Source organism: Molossus molossus, unplaced genomic scaffold, assembly GCF_014108415.1.
Source record: "Molossus molossus isolate mMolMol1 unplaced genomic scaffold, mMolMol1.p scaffold_m16_p_2, whole genome shotgun sequence".
In the NCBI taxonomy this organism is placed as follows: domain Eukaryota; kingdom Metazoa; phylum Chordata; class Mammalia; order Chiroptera; family Molossidae; genus Molossus; species Molossus molossus.
The window spans coordinates 105,987,702-106,010,403 of record NW_023425355.1 but is presented as its reverse complement, the minus strand read 5'-3'; the positions used below and the strand labels follow the sequence as shown (position 1 = coordinate 106,010,403).

Sequence of the window (22,702 nt, the reverse complement as noted above, 5' to 3'; positions counted from 1 at the left end):
TTTGTTACCTAATTCACCATCAATGGCTCTCTTGCCAAATTTAAAATCCAGGCCTTTGTTAACATTTCCACCAACTCTGGACCGATTTTTTAACCCCATCAATATTGCTTTAAGTCTAATCTCTAAACTAAAGCTCTGATAACTCTTCCACCTTCATTGCTTATCTGGTATGGTTTAGCATTCAGCCTTCAACTAACTATTGCTCCTTCAATGCCCCCCTGAAGTGGAGCTTGACTTCATGCCTGTTAATTTTTTCATTATCTTTTCTAGGTATACTACGACTGATCTGAAACTCAACCTCTGTGAAACCTTCCAATATTAATGACCTTGATAAAGCCTATCTGATAAAGACCACCAAGGTCACATCCATAGTCTGACGGAAATGGACTTATTAACTTGCTGCAACAAGGGAGATCATACACCATAGAAACTGTGGGAGATCTCGTCTAGGGTAGCCAACTTTCCCCAGTTTGTCCGGAACTTTCTTAATTTTAGCAGTGAATGTCCTTTGCTCCAGTAAACCCCTTAGTCCTGAGCAAACAGGGATGGGTTGTCACCCAAATCTCATCAAAGGGAAAATGGGATTAGTATAGAATTTTGGAGAAGCAGTGAGTTTAGTTTAAATTTAAATAAGCAGTGTTTTGATTAACCCAAAGCAAAGCAAGTTGGTGTGTAAAAGAGTTAATCTTACCTCTAAACTGTGAAGTAGATACAGGGACCTTTTTATTTGCAAACACTAAAGCAAAAATAGATGTGACATGTTTGTTCCAGATGCTCCTAATTTGAAGCTCTGAACCTGGTTTGGAAATGGAGGCTGCTTTTCTGTGTGGCTTAAATCCTCCAAGCAAGAGTGGAATGTTTTGCCCGGCCGGTGTGGCTCAGTGGTTGAGGGTAGACCCATGCACCAAGAGGTCGCAGGTTTGATTCCCGGTCAGGACACGTGCCCAGGTTGTGGGCTTGATCCCCAGTGGGGGGCATGCAGGAGGCGGCCAATCGTTGTTCTTTCTCATCGATGTTTCCATCTCTCTCTCCCTTCCTCTGTCTCTCCAATATAACAATAAAGAAAAAAAAAGTGGGATGTTTTATTCTTTTTTTTTTTTTTTATCCTCACCCGAGGATATTTTTCCATTTTTTGTACAGATAGAATGGAAGGGAGACAGAGAGAGAAACATCGACGTGAAGGGACACATCGAGTGGCTGCCACCCGCAAGACCAACCAGGGCAGGGGACAAACTGCAACCGAAGTACGTGCCCTTAGCGGGAACCGAACCCGGGTCTCTCAGGACCGCAGGCCGACGCTCTAACTGCTGAGCCAAACTGGCCAGGGTGGGATGTTTTATGCTTACTGATATAATTTCTAATAGTCTTTGACTTTAGAGAACAAGGTTTAAGGCTGGAACTAGGGTGAGGCAAGTGAGGCACTCACCTAAAAAGGCAAAATTTAAGGGGAATCAATGGAAAGGATAGAGTGCAAAGGAGGAAGAAGAGAGAGAAAAAAAACATTGATGTAAGAGAGACACATCGATTGGTTTCCCCCCCGCAGGACCCAAGTCGGAGGTTCAGGGTTCAAACCTGCAACCCAGGTACGAGCCCTTGCCCAGGAATTGAACCCTTCGGTCCGCAGGCCAATATTCTAATGACTGAGCCAAACTGGCCAGGGTTGTTTTTTTGTTTTTTCTTTTTAAAAAGGACATTGATGGTTGAAAAGTTGAGATCTAGACAAGACATTGATATTGGAAAATTAACATATGCCTAGTCTCTCAATCTATAAAGGGCACATATGATGAAAGGGTTAACAGCAGTTTGGATTCAGGGTCAAAATACAGGGACATTGATAATGGAATCATTAATAGAGGACATGAATCCAGATTAGAAGAGTGCAACTTAGGTGTCGGTAGAGTTAAAAAGAAAAAAGGCCCAGGTTTGAGATCAGCCAAGGAGGTATTGATGAAGGAAGCTAACAGAGTCTAAGATTTGAGATGTTGACCAGAAGTCACAACAATAAGTTTTGGTAATTTCTTGTAGAAGTGTGTGTGTTACAGCAAAATTCTCACATTTGCCATTCTGCCTCCCATTCAATTCACAAAAACTGCAGGTGAAATAGATAAAATGGAATACTCTGAGAGGCTGACCATCTAACTCTCCTGATTGTTGAGCTGAGGCTCAGAGAGATCTGAATGTCCTTAGGGCTACCCAGCAATCCATACCCAAGGTTAGCCAGGGCATGTTGGGTTTGAAATGCCTTCAGCAGGAGAAAGAGTCCTCTCTTCCTCTTGTCAGAAGTTTCCAGCAGGAGGATATACTTGGAGTAGGCTTTGAAAAATGTATAGTTCAGAGGTGAAGAACACCTAGAATTCTCTCTTCTTTCTCAAGACTCAGTAGCATCTTCTGAATTTCCATACAAGAGAGCCCAAGCAGCTGCAACCCAGTTGACAGAAGTCGAGCACGTCTTGGAGATGCATTTTCATGAAAAGTATGCTTATATTTTTCTAAAAAATTTTCTATTGACAATGTTTTGAAAACATTAGTTGAACATATCGAAGGTTAGCACTATAATTATTATTCCTAGCACTATTTTAGTGGGGTAATAGAAGAAATGGAGATTAAGGGGGATTCAAGTCTCCTCCATACTAATTCCCTGCACACCAAGAGGAGGCTGTACCACCCTGACTCCTCACACCTCTTCTCCAGTGGTATCGCCCAGGAGGGGACCTGCTTTAGTTTGACTTTTTCCCCCTTTTCCCGGTGGTATAATCAAGGCACGGATTGTACCACTCTGACTCCATCCCTCTCTTGCCCAGTAGTATCCGCCAGGAGGGAGGCTGTACCATCCTAACTTCTCCTTTTTCCTAGTGACACCTCCCTGGAGGAAACTGTGATCATGATGTTTTCCCCTCCCCCAGTGGTATCTCCCTTGAACATCTGGCAACATCTCCCCTCTCTCCAGTGATGAAGACTGCTACCTCTGCTCTGTAAACTTTGCCTAGACTTTTAGAACCCAGTTCCAAAGACTTGCTGCCCCTAGAAGCTAGCACTCAGAAGGTTTCTGCCCCTGACCGACGCCCCCCTCCCCTACTTTCTGTGGAACAGCCTATTGTACGGAATAGACGCTAAGATGGCGCCCTTTGTTGAGGGACCCCCTGGGCGCAGCCATGTTCCTCTACCGATAACGTCACTTATGGACAAAGTCTGGGCGGATCCATAACTGCACCTGGTTCTGAGTGAGTAGACCACAGCCTCACAGCCCTTGAGATCGTGTGCGAAATCAAGAGTCCCAGAAAGGGCATCGGCAGGGGTGACGACAGGAAACGATAGTGGCCCTCAGAGGCCGTTTAAATTTTGGTGGCGCGGGGCGCTAAAGCGAGTGCACGAGGGTTTGTGGCTTGACAGTCACTGAGATGATTTTGAGGTGATGGCTTTGTTGGCTTTTGGAAAGGATACACTGTCAGTTACTGGAGTCACTTGGTGGGGAATTAAAGAATCTAGTAAATGGGAGTTCATGCGGGTCAGGGATGGGGATTTCTAGGGTTGTCCGTTTTTAGACTCCTTGCTGTGTCTTGTCAAGTCTTAATAATTAATAAATAGTCTGTCTGTTTAGATTTGTCTATCAGTCTCCCCAACAGTTTGCTAATTTTATTAGTCTTTCCAAAGAACCAACTTTTGGCCTTGTTGATCATCTCTGATATACCTTTGTTTTCTACTTCCTTAATTTCTGCTCTAAATTGTAAGATTTTTCTCTTTAACTTCTTAAATTAAGTGTTAATTTATAACGTTCATCCTTTCTTTGTAAAAAACATCTAAGAACATGAATTTCCCTTTGTCTCTTTAGCTAAAATTTTATATGCATCATCTTATTATTGAGCTTTGTGTTTAATTTTTCTTCTTTGATTTATTCTTTGCATTACTTTAATATAATGCTTTGGAGAGGGTTGACATGTCTATAAATCCCTCTTATCCAGGGATATGGTATTGTGTGACTATTTTATATTAGTCAATTTTTTAAAACTTTTTAAATTGTATAGGTCTAGTTCCTTAAAAAGTTTATTTTATATATTTCCTGCTAACGGGTTTTTCCCATTTTCATTTGATCATTGTTGTGGTAGAGGAAAAACCATCTGCTCATAATTTTATCTTGTATCCAGCCCCTTATGAAATTACCCAATTAATTCTAATAGAGTCTAGTAGGTTTTCTCTTGTATAACATCATATTTTTGGCAAAGAAAGCTGCATTTTAATTTCTTTGCAATGTTTATTCTGATTGTTTCACCTTCTTTTGTGTGAGCCAACACCAGAAAAATAATTCTGAATTGTATCAGACATCTCTATCTTGTTGCTAATTTTAACGGCAATAGCTTCATCATTTTACTTTTTAGCATAATATTCCATGATTTTGTTTTGTAAATGATTTTTGTGATACTTAAGTAATTTATTTCTTCCCTAATTTCAGTTTGAGTTTTTATTAGTAATGACTACTCACTTGTGTCAAATTTTTTGTTGTAAGGTAATAGTAGTATGTTTCCCCTACCCCTAATTTGTTGACTTACTATTGTTGAACCATCTTCATCTGGGAAGAAGAGGCTAACAGCTTTCCCTAGAGGACTTTTCACCTTAAAATGGCAAAATAATTCAAGATGGCAGAAGAAATCCTTTTTATTCAGATGATCAGGTTTCTAGGGTTTGTGTCTTCACAGCCACCCACAAGGTCCCCCTGGACAAATCCTTCCTCTGCCCACTCCATGAGGCTTTAGCACCATTCACTGCCCCAGTTTTGCCCTCCCCCCAAACCCAGATCTGCCTTTAGCCTAGAATTAAGGAATGGGCTGGGTGGATATGGTGTGAATCCCCTTGTGGAGCTACCCAATAATAAAAGACTCTGAGCTCATCAATTTGACTCTAAGAATTATGATTGTTTCCATAATCCACCCTAACACTCAGAGTGGGGATTGCTGAACTTTGAGGGGGTGAATGTGGAATGACACTGGTGACACGAATACTGTTCTTTTAGGATTTCTTGGTGTCTCTGTGGAGCTGTTGCGCATTCTCCTTATTGGAGGTGCAGGATCTTCCTTTCATTCTGACTATAGCCCACCTACAGACACCCCTCCAGTTTTGGAAGTTGGGCTGAGACCCAAGATGAACATGCCAGCTAATGAGACATCATTCCAGAGGTTCTCTGCCTGGGTTCTGGGACAACCTGGCAGATCGTTTAAGGTAAGGAGAAGGAATCTACTGTAATTTTATTTTTTTTAGGTAAATTTAATTTTGAGATAATTATAGGTTCAAATGTAATGTACTGTTTCCCCAGTTTCCCCCAATGGTACACTGTGCAGAACCTTGATACAATATCACAACCAGGATATTGACATACAGAAAATTTCCATCACCACAAGGATGCCTCATGTTGTCCTGTAATAGCCACAATCACTTTCCTTCTTTCCCACTCCCTCCTTAACCCCTGGCAACCACCAATCTGCTCCAACTCTATAGTTTTGTCATTTCAAGAATGTTATATAAGTGGAATCATACAGTAGGTAATCTTTTGGGACTGGCTTTTTTTACTCAGTGTAATTATCCAGAGATTCATCCAGATTGTGGCGTATATGAATAGTTAGACCTTTTTCTTGCTGAATAGTATTCTATGGTTTAAATCAGTCAGTAGTTGAAGGACATCTTGGTTGTTTCTAGTTTTTGGCTATTGTGAATAAAGATGCTGTGATTGTTTGTCTAAGGTTTTTGTATGGGATGAATACACATGAGTGCAATTACAGGACTGTATGCTAAGTGCATTTAAAACAATTAATTGACTTATTTTTTAGTACAGTTTTAGATTTCCAGAATAATTGAAGATATAGTACATAATAGTTCCATATACCATTATAGTCCCCCTCCTTTGACACACAATTTTCCCTATTATTAATATCTTGCATTAGTGTGGTACATTTGTTACAATTTACCAATATTAATACATTATTATTAATTATAGCCTACTGGTTACAGTAATGTTCACTGTGCTGCACCTTCTTCAGGTTTTGACAAATGGGTCATGACCTATATCCACCATTAAAGTTTCATACAGAACAATTTCATCTGTGCTTCAGCTATTCATCCTTTCCCTCTACCGGAACCTCTGACAACTACTGATTTTTTTTTTACTGTCTCTATAGTTTTCCCTTTTCTAAAATGTCATATAGTTGCAATCGTACAGTCTGTAGCCTTTTTAGATTGGCTTCTTTCACTTAGCAATTTGCATTTAAGGTTTCCCCATATCTTTTTATGGCTTGATGGTTCATTTATTTTTTATCACTGAATAATATTCCATTGTATGGATGTACCACAGCTTGCTTATCTATTCACCTATTGAAGGACATCTTGATTGTTCCCAATTTTTGGCAATTATGAATAAAGCTGCTATAAGCATTTATGTACAGGTTTTTGTATGGACAATAGTTTTCAATTCATTTGGGTAAAAAACTAAGAGGACAATTGCTGGGTCACATGGCAAGACTATGTAGCTTTGTAAGAAATTGCCAAACTGTCTTCCAATGCTTCAAATGAGCATTCCTGCTGCTCTACATCCTTGCCAGCATTTGCTGTTATCAGTTTTTTGGATTTTAAAGATTCTAATGGGTGCGTAGTGGTATCTCAGTGTTGTTTTAATTTGCAGTTCCTTAATGAAAAATGATGTTGAACATAGTTTTACATGTTTATTTGCCATCTGTATATTTTCTTTGGTGAAGTGTCTGTTTAGATCTTTTGCCCATTTTTCAATTGGGTCGTTTTCTTATTATTGAGTTTTAAGAGTTCTTTGTATATTTTATTTTATTTTTCTTTATTGATTTTAGAGAGAGAGGAAGAGAGAGATAGAAACATTGATGAGAGAGGACATTGATTGGCCTCCTCCTGCAGGCCCCCCACTGAGGATCAGGCCCACAACCTGGGCATGTGTCCTGACCGGGAATCGAACTGGCGATCTCCTGGTGCATTGGTTGATGCTCAACCACTGAGCCACACTGGCTGGACTAGAGTTTTTTGGTATATTTTAAATACAAATCCTTTATCAGATATGTGTTTTGCAAATATTTTTTCTCCATTCTGTGGCTTGTTGCTTTCTTTTCTTTTCTTTTTTTTTTATCCTCACTCGAGGACATTTTTTCATTTTTTGTTCAGATAGAGTGGGAGGGAGAGAGAGGAAGAGAGAGAGAGAGAGAAACATCGACGTGAAAGGAACACATCGAGTGGCTGCCAGCCCCAAGACCAACCAGAGCTGGGGACAAACTGCAACTGAGGTGTATGCCCTTAGCAGGAACTGAACCTGGGTCTCTCTGGACCACAGGCCGATGCTCTAACCGCTGAGCCAAACTGGCCAGGGCTTGTCACTTTATTTTCTTAACAGTGTTTTTCACAGAGAAGAATTTTAACATTTTAATCAAGTTCAACTTGTCATTTTTTTTTGTCCTGAATCATACTCTCCGTATTGTATTTTAAACATTGGCAAACACAAAGTCACTTACATTTTCTCTTGTTATCTTGTAGGAGTTATTTACCTTTGCATTTTGCATTTAGGTCCAAGATCCATTTAGAGTTAATTTTTGTGAAAGGTACAATTGTATCTAGATTCTTTTTTTCCCTCCCCTACATAAAGATGTCCAGTTGTTTAAAGACCATCTCTTTTCTTTTTTTTTTTTTATCCTCACCCGAGGACATTTTTCCAGTTTTTGTACAGATAGAGTGGGAAGGAGAGAGAGGAAGAGATAGAGAGAGAGAAACATCGATGTGAAAGGGACACATCGAGTGGCTGCCACCGCACGACCAACCAGGGCCGGGGACAAACTGCAACCGAAGTACGTGCCCTTAGCGGGAACCGAACCCGGGTCTCTCTGGACCACAGGCCGACGCTCTAACCGCTGAGCCAAACCGGCCAGGGCTAAAGACCATCTCTTGACAAGGCTATTCTTTCTCCATTGAGTTGCCTTTGCTCCTTTGTCAAAGATCAGTTGACAACATTTGTGTGGGTCTATTTCCTGACTCTGTTTTTGTTCCATTGATATATTTGTCAATTCTTTCACTGATACCATCCTGTCTTTTAATATTATATTTAATATTTTTCTTTATTGATTTTAGAGAGAGATGAAGGGAGAGGGAGAGAAAGATAGAAACATTGATGAGAGAGAACATTGATTGGCCACCTCCTGCATGCCCCCCCACTGGGGATCAGGCCCACAAACAGGGCATGTGCCTTGACCAGGAATCGAACCAATGACCTCTTGGTGCATGGGTTGACGGTCAACCAGTGAGCCACACCAGCCTGGCACCATCCTGTCTTTTTTAAATTGAGGTTTAATAGACTTACAGCAGTATATTAGTTTCCAGTTTACAACATGATCTTTGCATATATTGTGAAATGATTGCCATAGTAATTGTAGTTAACATCTGTCACCATACATAGTTACAGAATTTTTTTCTTGTGATGAGAACTTTTAAGATTTACTTTCTGTTTATTAAAAAGTATGTTTTTATTGATTTTAGAGAGAGAGGAAGGGAGAGGGAGAGAGAGAAACATTGATTGGCAGCCTCCTGCATGCCCTCCACTGGGGATCGGGCCTGTAGCCTGGGCATGTGCCCTGACCGGGAATTGAACCAGTGACCTCTCAGTGCATGGGACGATGCTCAACCAACTGAGCCACGGCAGTCGGGGCTCTCTTTCTTGTTTTCTGATGACACAAATGTTGGTTCTTTTGTTATAGCCCCACAGGCCCTGGATGCACTTTCTTCCAATTTTGTCTATGTCATTATTTTTTAAAATTGTGTTCTGTCTATGCTATTCTGATTGGGTGATTTCTATTCTTCGTTGCTCCATTTCCCTGATGCTTTCCTCTGTTCCCTTTGTTTTGTTGTTGAGGCCATCCATTGAGTTTTGTATTTTGGTTATTGTATTTTTTAGGTCTAAAATTTCCGTTTGGATCTTTATATCTTCTGTGTTTTTTGCTGAGGCATGCTTGTTGAATTATTTTTGTGATGGCTGATTCAAAATCTTTGTTGGATAATTATCTCTGTTATCTCATTTTTGGTGCTTTTTTTTCCAGTTTGAGATTTGTCTGGTTCTTTATTTTATTTTATTTTATTTTTTCCTTTATTGATTTTAAAGAGAGAGGAAGTGAAAGGGAGAGAGAGAGATAGAAACATCGATGAGAGAGAACAGCGATTGGCCGCATCCCGCATGCCCCCCACTGGGGGTCGGGCCCACAATCTGGCCAGGAATCGAACCGGCGACCTCTTGATGCATGGGTTGATGCTCAGCCACTGAGCCACACTGGCCAGACTTGTCTGGTTCTTGACATGAGTGATTTTCAGTTGAAATCTAGACTCTTTGGTATTATGTTATCAGAATCTGGTTCTTATTTAAATCTATTTTAACTGGTTTCCTCTGACTTCAATACAACTGGGGACGATAGGGTACCATTTCTTTTTTTTTTTTATCCTTACCTGAGGACATTTTTTTCCATTTTTTGTTCAGATAGAGTGGCAGGGAGAGAGAGAGAGAAACATCGATGTGAAAGGGACACATCGAGTGGCTGCCACCCGCACGACCCAGGGCCGGGGACAAACTGCAACCGAGGTAAGTGCCCTTAGCGGGAACCGAACTCAGGTCTCTTTGGACCACAGGCTGACGCTCTAACCGCTGAGCCAAACCGGCCAGGGCGATAGGGTACCATTTCATTACTTCCAAGTGGGAGAGGAAGTCCAGGTTTCCCATTTGGCTTCCCTTGATACCTTAGGTAAAGAGCTCCTTATTACTTCTGGGCAGAGGTGGAATTCCAGCTTTCCAGTATGTCTCCCCTGATTCTTCCCTGGGTGGGAGTAGTAATCGTGCATAATTATTGCTTCCCATTACTCCACTGACACCATGCGAGGGTGAGGGCTTGGGCTTGCTGCTCCTTGGCATTGGTGAAAGTCCTGACACCACTCCAGCAGGATGAAGGATGGATGCCTCATTACTGCTGATTTGAGGTAAACCAGGCCTCCATGGTTTCTCCACTGCCAGTACTGAGTGAGGAGCCTCATTACTGCCCAGAAGGTATGAGCCTTAGCTTCACCACTTGATCTTTTCTAATATCACACCATTGTTGTAGCGGGTGTAGCACCTCGTTATAGCCAGACAAGAGTGGAAGTGTATGCTCACTATTTGGCTTTTAATGATGGGATGGAATTGAGACCCACAGTTTTTTCCATGATGCTTGGCTGGGATAAGGTGATTATTTTCTGTCTTGCTAGGTTGTTCTCTTGTCCTTTGACTAGAGAAAGCGGGCTTTTTAAGAACCGTTTTGTATGTGCCCACTGGCATTTTTGGGTTTCCAGCTTCTCCAGCACCTAGTCTGGTATATCTGAGGTAAAAAGCTAACTCAAGGGAATCACTGCTATGTTGTGCCTCAGGTTCTGAGGTCTGTGGCTGGTCTGCTTTCTCTCCAACTGGCAGAATCTTCTTTTCTTTGTTTTATATATAGTGTCAGGGTTTTAGTTGTACTTAGCAGGAAGAATAGGTAAAGTACATTTACTTGGCCCTGGCTGGGTAGCTTAGTTGGTTAGAGCATCAACCCAATACACCAAGGTTGCAGGTTTGATTCCTGGTCAGGGCACATACAAGGGTCAACAAATTGAGATTTCTCTTTCTCTCTTCCCCTCACTCCCCTTTCCTCTCTCTCTCTCTCTCTAAAAATCAACCTTAAAAAAGTACATTTACTCTATTTTTCTGTAAGCAGAGGTCAGCTTAGTTTTTTTTAAGAGAAAAAGAACATAGATCTCATTTCCAGTTTAGATTAAAATTACAGAACTTTTACTTCTTTGATATTATACTTAGGTATCTTTTTTTCAGTAGAAGGATCTTAATGACATTAATGTAATTATTTTCTTGGTTTATCCTATAATTTACAAAGTAATGGAATGATAAAGTAAAACTAATAAGAATAGTTGCCTTCTTTTAAGAAAAGAAAAATTGGGAGTGTTACAGAAATATTTTTCCATGTCCAGAAATAGTTTTCTACATGATTTTAATGGGTACATAGCATTCCATCTTTTGAGCATTTGCAATGGCAGTAAGTTTTCATTGTAATTGTCAATTTGGTAGTGAAATTCCTCAGTTTATTTTATTAAAAAAAATATTTTTCTTTAGCCCGGCCGGTATGGCTCAGTAGATTAAGCGTCGTCTCATGGACTGAGAGGTCCTGGTTCTATTTCCAGTCAGGGCACATGCCTGGGTTGTAGGCTCAATCCTCAGTGGGGGACATGCAGGAGGCAGTCACTCGATGTTTCTCTGTCACGTCAATGTTTCTATCTCTCTATCCCTCCTCTCTCTTTAGAAAAATGAATAAAACATTTAAAAAATATTTTTCTTTATTGATTTTTTTTGTCTTTATTGATTTTAGAGAGAGAAGGAGGGAGAGGGAAAGAGAGATAGAAACATCGATGAAAGAGAGCATCTATCAGCTGCCTCCTGCATGCCCCCCACTGGGGATCGGGCCCACAACCTGGGCATGTGCCCTGACCGGGAATCGAACTGGTGACCTCTTGGTGCATGGGTCGACACTCAACCACTGAGCCACACTGGCTGGGCTCCTCGATTTATTTTTTTATGCACATCAATGATTATCTGCTATTTTCTAGAAATTGAATTTTTGTGTCACAGGAGAGGGATCACTAAACTGGAAGGAATTCAGTGGATGACAGTGAAAAGTCTTACTCTTCACACTGTGCATGGAAATACTATTTGGAGTCTGATGATTCTGAGGCATGCATGGCAACGTTCTCCTTATCATCAGTACTGTACTCCTCCCCAGCTCCTCCTTCCTAGGTCATCCAAAGATGAGTTAAAAATGCTCACATTCCCAGTTAGTTTTTTTATTTATTTACTTATTGCCTTTGTTTTCCTGTAGTTTTAAGAAGCTTCCAAGTATAAGTAGATAAATGTTAGGATAAAAGGAAATAAAAAGAAGAAAATATCAACACAAGTTTTATTTATTTATTTATTTATTTTATTTTATTAATTAATTTATTTTTGTTACAGATGTTTCTCCTTTTCCGCCCATTGATTCCCCCCTCCCCCTCCCTCCCTGCCCTCTCCCAAGCTTTGTTGTCCATGTCCATTGTTCATGCATACATGCATATAAGTTCTGTGGTTTATCTCTCCCCCACCACCACCTGTTCTGGAGATTGTCAGTCTATACCCCACTTCCACGTCTCTGGGACTACCCCATTACTCAGACTGTTATCTTCACTATATTCCACAAATAAGTGAGATCATATGATACTTGCCTTTCTCTATTTGGCTTGTTTCGCTTAGGATAATACTTTCCAGGTCCCTCCATGTCGTCTCAAAGGATAAGAGATCTTTCTTTCTTACAGCTGCATAGTACTCCATTGTGTATATGTACCACAGCTTTTTGATCCATTCATCTACTGATGGACACTTGGGCTGTTTCCAGATCTTAGCTATTGTAAATAGTGCTGCTACAAACATGGGGGTACATATATTCTTTCTGATTGGTGTTTCAGGCTTCTTAGGGTATATTCCTAGAAGTGGGATCACTGGGTCAAATGGAAGTTCAATTTTTAATTTTTTGAGGTAACACCATATTGTTTTCCATAGTGGCTGCGTGTACTAGAGTCTTCTTTTCTCCACACCCTCGCCAACACTTGTTTGATGATTTGTTGATGGAGGCCATTCTGACAGGTGTGAGGTGATACCTCATTGTTGTTCAACACAAGTTTTAGAAGGTAGGCATACTGGTCTAAAGACCTAACAGCTAGAAACTTGAAAGTCTAGATTTAGCACAGTCAGACGCATGAATTACAATGCCCCCACAGAGAAATCAATAATTCCTTTATAGTAAAGATTCCTTGATACTTGAGGATCAACAAATCTTTTAATATATCTTAATATGGATGGTGGAAACAATATCTTCAATTACAACTTTGTCATAAATACTATTACAGGTCTGTGGCTATTTTGTTGTTGTTGTTGTTTGTTGTTAATCCTCATCCAAGGATATTTTGCCATTGATTTTTAGAGCGTGGAAGGGAGGGAGGGAGGAGGAGAGAGAGAGGGAGTGAGAGAAACATCAATGTGAGAGAGACACATTGATTGGCTGCCTCCCTTATGATCTGGACCAGGGCTGGGGATCAACCTGCAACCCAGATATGTGCCCTCGACCAGCATCAAACCTGTGACCCTTCGGTCTGCAGGCTATTGCTGTAACCGTTGAACCAAACCAGTCAGGGCACTAATTTTCTTTTTGAAGCGATTTTTTATTCAGTGTTTAAGTAAGATTAAATGTTGTATGATTTTGCTTGCAGTTGATGAGTGATAAGAGAAAGGCTAAACATAAATTATCATCTGATTGGTTAATTAAGATGCATCTGCCCTGGCCGGTTTGGCTCAGCGGTTGGAGCACCCGCCTGCGGTCTGGAGAGACCCGGGTTCGGTTCCCGCTAAGGGCATGTACCTTGGTTGCAGTTTGTCCCCGGCCCTGTTTGGTCGTGCGGGTGGCAGCCACTCGATGTGTCCCTTTCGCGTCGATGTTTCTCTCTCTCTCTCTTCCTCTCTCTCCCTCCCACTCTGTCTGTACAAAAAATGGAAAGATGTCCTCGGGTGAGGATAAAAAACAAACAAACAAACAAACAAAAAAGATGCATCTGACCCAGAGTCAAATGACTGTGATATACCAGTTACTTTGTGTGGGCTTAGGAGTTTTAGAACAAAATACCTCTAAACAAAACTTACCACATGACAGCATAGGGATAACGAGTACATGAAATACTGCAGAAGAAAGCTGATGGAGGTAAGTTGTGTCAGACCTTTAGATTTTTTAGGCTTCTAAGAGTTGGTTGCCATATGCAGAGACTGCAACCATTTAGTTGTTTTACCTCTTGACTTTTCTAAGTTAGACAGTTTTAACCTATACCCACTAAGCAGGATTAAAGAACACTTTAAAATATTGATTAGTTAGAAAAAAAAATAAAGCAGTCCTACCTCCTAGTATAATTTTAGTTGAATTAAATAATAAGAGAAACAATGATTACTGCACATAATGTTTTAGTTTCATTACATCTGTTGAGTAGAATTTGCATTCCAAGTGTTTTTATCTTCACCATCATCTTAGGTCCTTAGTCTACCTTCCTTTCCTCTTGAAGTCTTCCCCATACTTTTCCAGCACTCCTCTGGCCGATTCTTCTTTATTTCTGAGTTACCAGATGGTGCACAATTTGAGTGTTCTAATGATGTTATCAAAGAAGTCTGTGCAGGAGGAGCTTGATGAAGTAAGAAATTGCTAATCAATATCCGGATGACAAGGCATGCATATGGTACTGTTCCCAACAGTGTCTGTATATTTCCACTGGAAGACTGTACCATGGTCTTCCTGTGTTGGCAGCAAACTGCCATGCTTTTTCTCTAGCATGTACAGGGAACTGGTTTGTAAAGGAAGAACCATCAGAAAGGTTTCTCCTGCATAACATTCCCTCTTAAATTCTATTTCTTCCTGCTTTCAGTAAAGCAGCAGCTTTGGCACTTTCTACTTTTTCCTTTGTCTTTGTGAAACAAGCAGCACTCTGCATGGTCCAGTGCAGTCTGCTGTTTTATATGTCCTTGAGCTGCCCTACTCTCTGCCTTTTCTGTTTTTTTTTTCTCTCCTTACATTCTGTTTGTCAACATTTCTTGCTTTCTTTTATTTTTTATGATTTATTTATTTTTTTAAATATTTTTTTATTGATTTTCTTAGAGAGAGAGGAAGGAAGAGAGAGATAGAAACATCGATGTGAGAGAGAAACATCAATCAGCTGCCTCCTGCACAACCCCCACTGAGGAACGAGCCCACAACTCAGGCATGTGCCCAGACCAGGAACTGGACCGGGACCTCTCAGTCCATGGGACGGTGCTCAATCCACTGAGCCACACTGGCCGGGCTCTTGCTTCTTTTAAAATTCAACATTTCTTTTCCAATTTTCTTCCTCAATTTCCTTCTTAAACTCTCTTTGTTCTTTCGCTTGTCTTTCTTGAAGTGTTTTGGTTAGGTTTTTTTTCACTCTGACAGTGAGGTTCTGGGTAGGTCTCTTATTTGAACATCGACTAGGCTTCTAAGGGGGTGACATGTCCTGACCTTTCTCTTCCTATTTACGTATATGACTTTGTATTAGGAGAGGTGGGTGGTGTAACACAAAATATGGACCGAGAGTTTTTAGCAGTATTACAGAGTTCAAATGAGGGATGGAAATAGACTAAACTTTCTGACTGGTTCCCATTGGCAACTGATGTTTCAGCTTTTAGTGAGTGCATCTTTTGGTATTGATTTTAACAGCAACAGAACTGTTTGAGGATGCTTCTGTCACTTTGTCATCCTACCAACTTGCAGCCATCTGTGTAGACTGTTCATCATCACCTGCTATGAACACCATGAAGACCATGCTGCTCCTCTTGGCCAATGTGATGGCAACTTGAATGGTGCCCAGGAACCACAGCATCACTCCCCTCTCTTCTGCTGTATGTTATAAGGATACTTGTCTTTGGATTTAGGGTCCACCCAGGTAATTCAGGATGATCTCCATTCAAGATACTTAACTATATATGCAAAGATCCTTTTCCCAAATAAGGTAACATTCAAGGGTCTGGACGTTAGCAAGTGGACATATTTTTGGGAGGCTACCATTCAACCCATTACAGTCCATCCTCTGGTCTCCAAATTTACGTTTGTCTTATGTACTAAATAAATTAATCACATCTCAACATCCATAAAAGTCTTAGCCCATTATAGCATCAACTCTAAAGTCCAAAATCTCATCGAAGTATCATCAGCTCAAAAGCCCTAGATCTTGTTATTTAAACCATCTAAGTCAGGTACAGATGGGTTGAGACCTCTGTGTATGATCCATCCTAGGGCAAACTTTCTTTCCATCTGTGAAACGAAAACAAGTTATCTGTTTCCAACATACACTGGTGGATCTGGTATAAGATAGACATTTCTATTCCAGAGGGAGAAATTAGAAGAAATCAAGGGGTCACTGATCCCAAGCAAGTTTGAAATTCAGCATGGCAATCCCATTAGATTTCAAGGTGTCCGAGGGTGGAGCACCAGTGTAGTGACCACTGTAATGAGAAGATTTCTTGAGACTAAAAAATGATGCAGACAACTCCATAGATTATAACAGAATTTATTATAAGATCAGTTCCTTACAGGGATAAGATTGAAACGGACAGGCGACTCAGCAGTCGGTGCAGTTATTCTTTGCTATCAGACTGTTGTTACACTACATTTTTTTTATCCTCACCGGAGGACATCTTCTCATTTTTTGTTCAGACAGAGTGGGAGGTAGAGAGAGGGAGAGAGAGAGAGAAACATCGACGTGAAAGGGGCACATCGAGTGGTTGCCTCCTGCACAACCCAACCAGGGCCAGGGACAAACTACAACCGAGGTATGCACCCTCAGCGGGAACCGAACCCGGGCCTCTCTGGACCGCCGGCCGACCCTCTAACCACTGAGCCAAACCGGCCAGGGCCACACTACATTTTAAAAAATAATATAGCTTAGGTATTAATAACTGACAAGACAAAGGGTAAAAGAATGCAGTGTGTGCCAGGAACCATACCTCCTGGTGGTCTTGTGATAGATGACTGCTTAGAATGGACGCTAACACTAGTTTGATATTTATCTCAGTTGTCATGCCATTCTGGCCATTACTGGCAAGAATCTTTACAGCTACATAGTGTAAGTTTAAGAAATACAGGAAATCATTAACTATAGGCTTTGGTATGCTGGTTGAGAATAGTGGTCAGAGTTCATAGCATGAAAAACGAATAGAAAAGAAATCAGGGACACGAAGATGGAGTTAGTTTTGTTCACAGCTACATCTGTACATAGGCCTGAAAATAATTCTTTGTGGCTTAATGCTCTGCTCTGTGGGCCTGTGGTGGCTCCATCTTTTGGACCTGTGGCAATACTTTCAACCCCTGTACCACCTACTGCTCCATTGGCCTCTATCTCTGGGCTGCATCTCCACCCTCTGATTCTGCCCTTGAAGTCATTCTTCCTTTTTTCGCAAGGTAGCATATGTTTACAGATAGGTAGTTCCATTACACGGTTTCCAACCTGTAAAACTTTAGAAGCCTGACAGCCTTCTCTCATTTTGTCCTGTATCTGTCCTTTTTTTTTTTTTTATCCTCACTCGAGGATATTTTTTGATATTTTGTTCAGATAGAGTGGGAAGGAGAGAGAGAGAAACATTGATGTGAAAGGGACACATCGAGTGGTTGCCACGCACACGACCCAACCAGAGCCGGGGACAAAGTGCAACCGAGGTACGTGCCCTTAGCGGGAACCAAACACCGGTCTCTCTAGACTGCAGGCCAATGCTCTAACCACTGAGCAAAACCGGCCAGGGCCTGTATCTGTCCTTTTGAGTTCAAGCTTGCAGTGTTTCTGCACACATAACATTCCCAAAACAAAAGCCTATGACTCTCCTGTGTAGGTCCCCATTAGATAAGAGATCTTTTTTGTTGTTTTTAATCTTCACCCGAGGAAATTTTTTCTATTGAATTTTAGAGAGAATGGAAGGGAGGGAAGGAAGGGGAGAGAGAGAGAGAGACAGAAGGAGAGAGAGAGACAGACATTGATGTGAGAGAGACACATTGATTGGTTACCTCCTGCATGCGCCCCAACCAGGGATGGAGATCAAAACTGCAACCCAAGCATATGCCCTTGATCAGAAATTGAACCTGTGACCCTTTGGTGCACGGACAGATACTTTAACCACTGAGCCACACTGGCCAGGGCTAGACAATAGATCTTTACCGGATAATCCCATCTCTATTCTTAGATGGTTCAGTGGGTCCATGAGTCATATACCTCATCTCTTCAGGTAAAGATTATCTAGGCACACTCTTGGCTTTCTCTCTATAGCACTAGATCCTAACAGTGAATTTTCTAATTTTAGCATTCTTTACAATATGGATAGGCTGAGATATCCCAAATCATCAAGTGTTGGTTTCATTTTGCTTAATAGTTCCTTATCCAATATGTTTCTTTTGTCTCACCTTCTACTATAAACAGCAAGACAAAACCAGGCTACACCTTCAATACTTTGCTTGAAAATCTCTCAGCTAAATGTCCAAGTTCATTCCTTATAAGTTCTATTTTCCACACAACTGTAGAACACAATTCTATCAATTTTTCTGCCATTATATAATAAGGATAATCTTTCCTCCAGTTTCCAATAACATGTTCCCTATTTTCATCTGAAATCTCACCTTAGAAGCACTTTTAATGTTCATATTTCTATTATGATACACATAATCTCTAAGGTGATAGAAGCTTCCTCTACTGTCTTTCTCACTTCCTTTTGAGCCCTCTACAGCAGTGCCTTTAATGTCCATATTTTTTCCAGTAGTCTCTTCAAGGCAATCTACGCATTTTCTGTCATATGCCTCAAAATTCTTCCAGATTCTACACTTTATCCCAAGCCAAAATCACTTCCACATTTTTAAGTATTTATCACAGTAGTATCTCACTTCCCAATAAAATCTGTGTTCGTTTCCAGGTCTGCTATAACTAATAACTAAAAACTTGGCTTTAAACAACAAAAATTTATTCTCTTATAATTCTGGAGGCCAGAAGTCTGAAATCAAGGTTTTTGCAGAGCCATGGTCCTTCTGAAGGCTCTAGGGGGAGAATCCTTCCTTGCCCTTTCTAGCTTCTAGTGGTTCAAGGTGTTCTTTGGCTTGTGGCTACATCACTATCTGTGGTTTCATGCATCCACTGGGGGTCTCAGAACGTATTCCCGTGGATAAGGGGTGGGGAAGTACTGTATGTATCACCCATTAGTGACAGCCAAAAAACCGCTTGTTGTCTCCATAATATTTTTTTCCATATTTGTCTTCCCCCACTAATGTACCAACAGGATTTGCCCTGAAGAAAATTTGTATATAGCTGTGGAGGCTGCTGTGGCCACTGACCCTCTGCAGTTTGTGCTTCAGGACCTGCAGGAATTCCATCTTGTCCTGCAGGCCTAATTGAGCCTTCAAAAGGCCATTCCACCATTCTGTCAAGCTGCTTCGGGATGGTGGGGGATATGGTAAGATGAGCGAATTCCGTGAACTTGAACGTATTGCTGCACTTTATTTGCTGTGAAGTGAGTTTCTTGATCAGAAGCAATACTGTGTGGAATACCATGATGGTGGATAAAGCATCCTGTAAAGCCACAGATGGCAGTTTTGACAGAAGCATTGTGTGTAGGGAAGGCAAATCCATATCCAGAGTAACTGTCTATTCCAGGAAGGGCAATGCGCTGCCCCTTCCATGATGGAAGTGGTCCAATGGAATCAACCTGCCGCCAGGTAGCTGGCTGATCACCCTGGAGAATGGTGCCGTATCAGGGACTCAGTGTTGTTCTTTGCTGCTGGCAGATTAGGCTCTCTTCTGTAACCAGGTCAACCTTGGTGACTGGAAGTCCATGTTATTAAATCCATGCATAACCTCCATCCCTGTCATCATGGTCATTTAAAAAAAATGTTTTTATTGATTTTTTTTTAGAGAGAGAGGAAGGGAGAGAGAGAGAGAAACATCAATGTGAGAGAGAAACATGGATCGGCTGCCTCCTGCATGTCCCCTACTGGGGATCGAGCCTGCAACCTAGGCAGGTGCCCTGACTGGGAATCGAACCAAGACCTCTCAGTCCATGGGACAAAGCTCAATCCACTGAGCCACACTGGATGGGCGTCCATGGTCATTTTGGTCATGAGTCTACTGAGCTCCCATCTTTGTTCGTACAAGTCACACACACTTCAAGAATCATGTCTGAGTGTGGATCACAAGGGTCAAAAGGCATCAAGAGAACTGTTGCTGTTTGCAGTTCAGAGGCAGCTTACTTTCTTTCAAGACCTTATTTAAATATGGCCTTCTTTTAGGTAGTTTTGTTGTTGTTATTGTTAATCCTCACCTGAAGATATTTTTCCATTGATATTTAGATGGAGAGGAAGGGGGGGAGAGAGAGAGAGAGAGAGAAACATCTATGTGAGAGAGACACATCAATTGGTTGCCTCCCATACAACCCCAAGCAGTGCCAGGGATCGAACCTGCAACCCAGGTACGTGCCCTTGACCGGGAATCCCTCGACCCTTTGGTGTATGGGCTGACACTCTAACCACTAAGCCAAATCAGCCAGGACTATTTAAAAAAATTTTTTGTTAATTCTCACCCAAGGATATTTTTTCTTTGATTTTTAGATAGAGGGGAAGAGAGAGAGAGAGAGGTTGAGAGAGAGGGAGAGAGAAAGAGAGGGAGAGAGTTAGGTAGTTTTATGGAGAGGAGCTAGCAATATTTGCAGATGTGGAATATGCATCTTACAAAATTTAAGTAACCTGATCAGGTGCTGTTTCTTGCTTAGTATCAGGGGTAGGCAACAGTAGCAGTTTATTTTTTTGTTGTCTGTGGAGTATCACGGGAGTCTCCTGCCCAGGGTATTCCTAAGAATTTCACTTCTCCACTCCCTGGGCCCTTGCATTTTTGTTGGCTTTATCAACTAGCTCCTATTGATCATGTGTGTCCCTATTGCATTTAAGTCAGCTTAGCTTGAGCTTCAGTTTCTGATATCATGATATCATCAGTGCAGTCTGTTATTGTGCTTTGGACCTGCATCCAGTCCAAATCTCTTCTAACCAAATTATGACAGTTGAATTTATAACAGCTGGTAAATTCAAATAATTCTTTGACAGTACAGTAAATGTAAACTGGGATCCTTCCCATGTGAAGGCAAATGGCAGTTGACTGTTTTCCAGCATTGTGAGAGAGAGAAGCATTTGCAGAACCAGTCTCCTTCAGCTTCCTTTATTTTCACTGTTGAACCATATCAGGAACTACTAATGCTGTAGGTGATACTAATTTATTTAAGCCTTGTTAGTCTTCCCGAGCCATCCGTCTTTTCTATGGGCCACACAGGGTTATTCTAAGAGAATTTGTTGGACCAGTACTCCAGTTTCTGACATGTCATTGATTAAAGTGGTAATCTCTTTTTGTCCACCGTTTACTCTATACTGCTTCAGAATAAAGACTTGTATAGGCTTGGGCAGTTCTAAAGATTCTCATTTATCATGTGCAATTCATATGGGCCAAATTTTCTTCTGTTTTACAATACTAGATGAAAGTGTTTCCCAGTCAGACATATCCAAATCAGTAATGCATTTAGATGAAGGGGATGTAACTACTTCACATAAAACCCATTCAAACATTCCCATTTTAATCCTAATTTTCACCTTAATTCTATTAGCTGTTGCATCTCTATATTCTACCAATCTAACTATGGCCCTTGTTAGTACTTCCTAATAGATTTTGGAATCACGATGTATTCTTCTTCTATGTCAAAGAGTAACAGAAAAGTTTCTTTTCTACTCCCTGTCCGTTTTAGCCACACATGCACATATGGCCTTGGGTCCCCAGCTGGGTGTTGAGTCTGGCAGAAGACCAAGATAAACCATGAGTCCAGGCTCATAATAAATGAGTGAATGAGAGAGAAGGGAAAGCTCTTCCTTAACATCTAATGACAATTACTAATGTGAAAGAATCATAAAATTTGAAAAATAACCATTTTGCAACCATTGTAGTAATAATTGAGCCAATCAATAATCATTGGTGGATGCCAAAGCTATTGGTTGAAAGTTTAATGAGGAACAAAATATTTATGTAGTCTCAAGGTATGTCCCTGCAGATTACTCATTAATTACATAAGGACAATTGGAAATTTTATTTATTTATTTTTCTTTATTGATTTTTAGAGAGAGAGGAAGGGAAGAAGGAGAGAGATAGAAACATTGATGAGAGAACACATTGATGGGCTGCCTCCTGCTTGTCCCCAGCTGGGGATCGGGCCCACAAACTGGGTATGTGCCCTGACTGGGAATCAAACCGGCGACCTCTTGGTGCATGGGTCGACACTCAACCACTGAGCCACACCAGCTGGATGATAATTAGAAATTTTACAGTGGAGAAATCTGATAGACACTATCTTAACTAAATGATAAGAAATATAAAAACTTTCATTTGAAAATTCCTCATAATCTTACCTTCTGGAGATAATTTTAGGTTTGACAGTTCAGTAAATATCCTTTTGGAAGGCTGACTTTTTTTTTTTTTTTTAAATGAATTTTTATTTATTTTTTTGTTACAGACATTTTACCTTTTTACCCCATTGGCACCCCCCACCCCACCCCCCCTCCACCCTGTCCCCGGCTTAGTTGTCCATGTTCATTGGTCATGCATACATGCATATAAGTTCTGTGGTTTATCTCTTCCCACCCCCCCACCCCCCATCCCCTCTTCTGAGGGATGTCATTCTGTGCCCTACTTCCATGTGTCTGGGTCTACTGTATTCCTCAGACTGTTATGTTCATTATATTCCGTATATAAGTGAAATCATGTGGTATTTGTCTTTTTCTGCTTGGCTTCTTTCACTTAGGATAATACTTTCCAGGTCCCTCCATGTCGTCTCAAAGGATAAGAGATCTTTCTTTCTTACCGCTGCATAGTACTCCATTGTGTATATGTACCACAGCTTTTTTATCCATTCGTCTACTGGTGGACACTTGGGCTGTTTCCAGATTTTAGCTATTGTAAATAGTGCTGCTATGAACATGGGGGTACATATATTCTTCCTGATTGGTGTTTCAGG

At 41.0% G+C, this 22,702-nt stretch overlaps 1 protein-coding gene across 1 annotated transcript in view; it reads left to right on the top strand.

The window, feature by feature from the left end:
- Positions 1–2,440: 2,440 nt before the first annotated feature.
- ZNF157 (zinc finger protein 157) overlaps positions 2,441–22,702 on the top strand; it is a 32,454-nt gene continuing 12,192 nt past the window's right edge. Inside the window, exons 1-2 of the mRNA XM_036270618.1 lie at positions 2,441–2,473; positions 5,006–5,211. Of these exons, the coding sequence (XP_036126511.1) occupies positions 2,467–2,473; positions 5,006–5,211 (213 nt within the window). The 5' untranslated portion in view covers positions 2,441–2,466. The remainder of the gene's footprint in view (positions 2,474–5,005; positions 5,212–22,702) is intronic.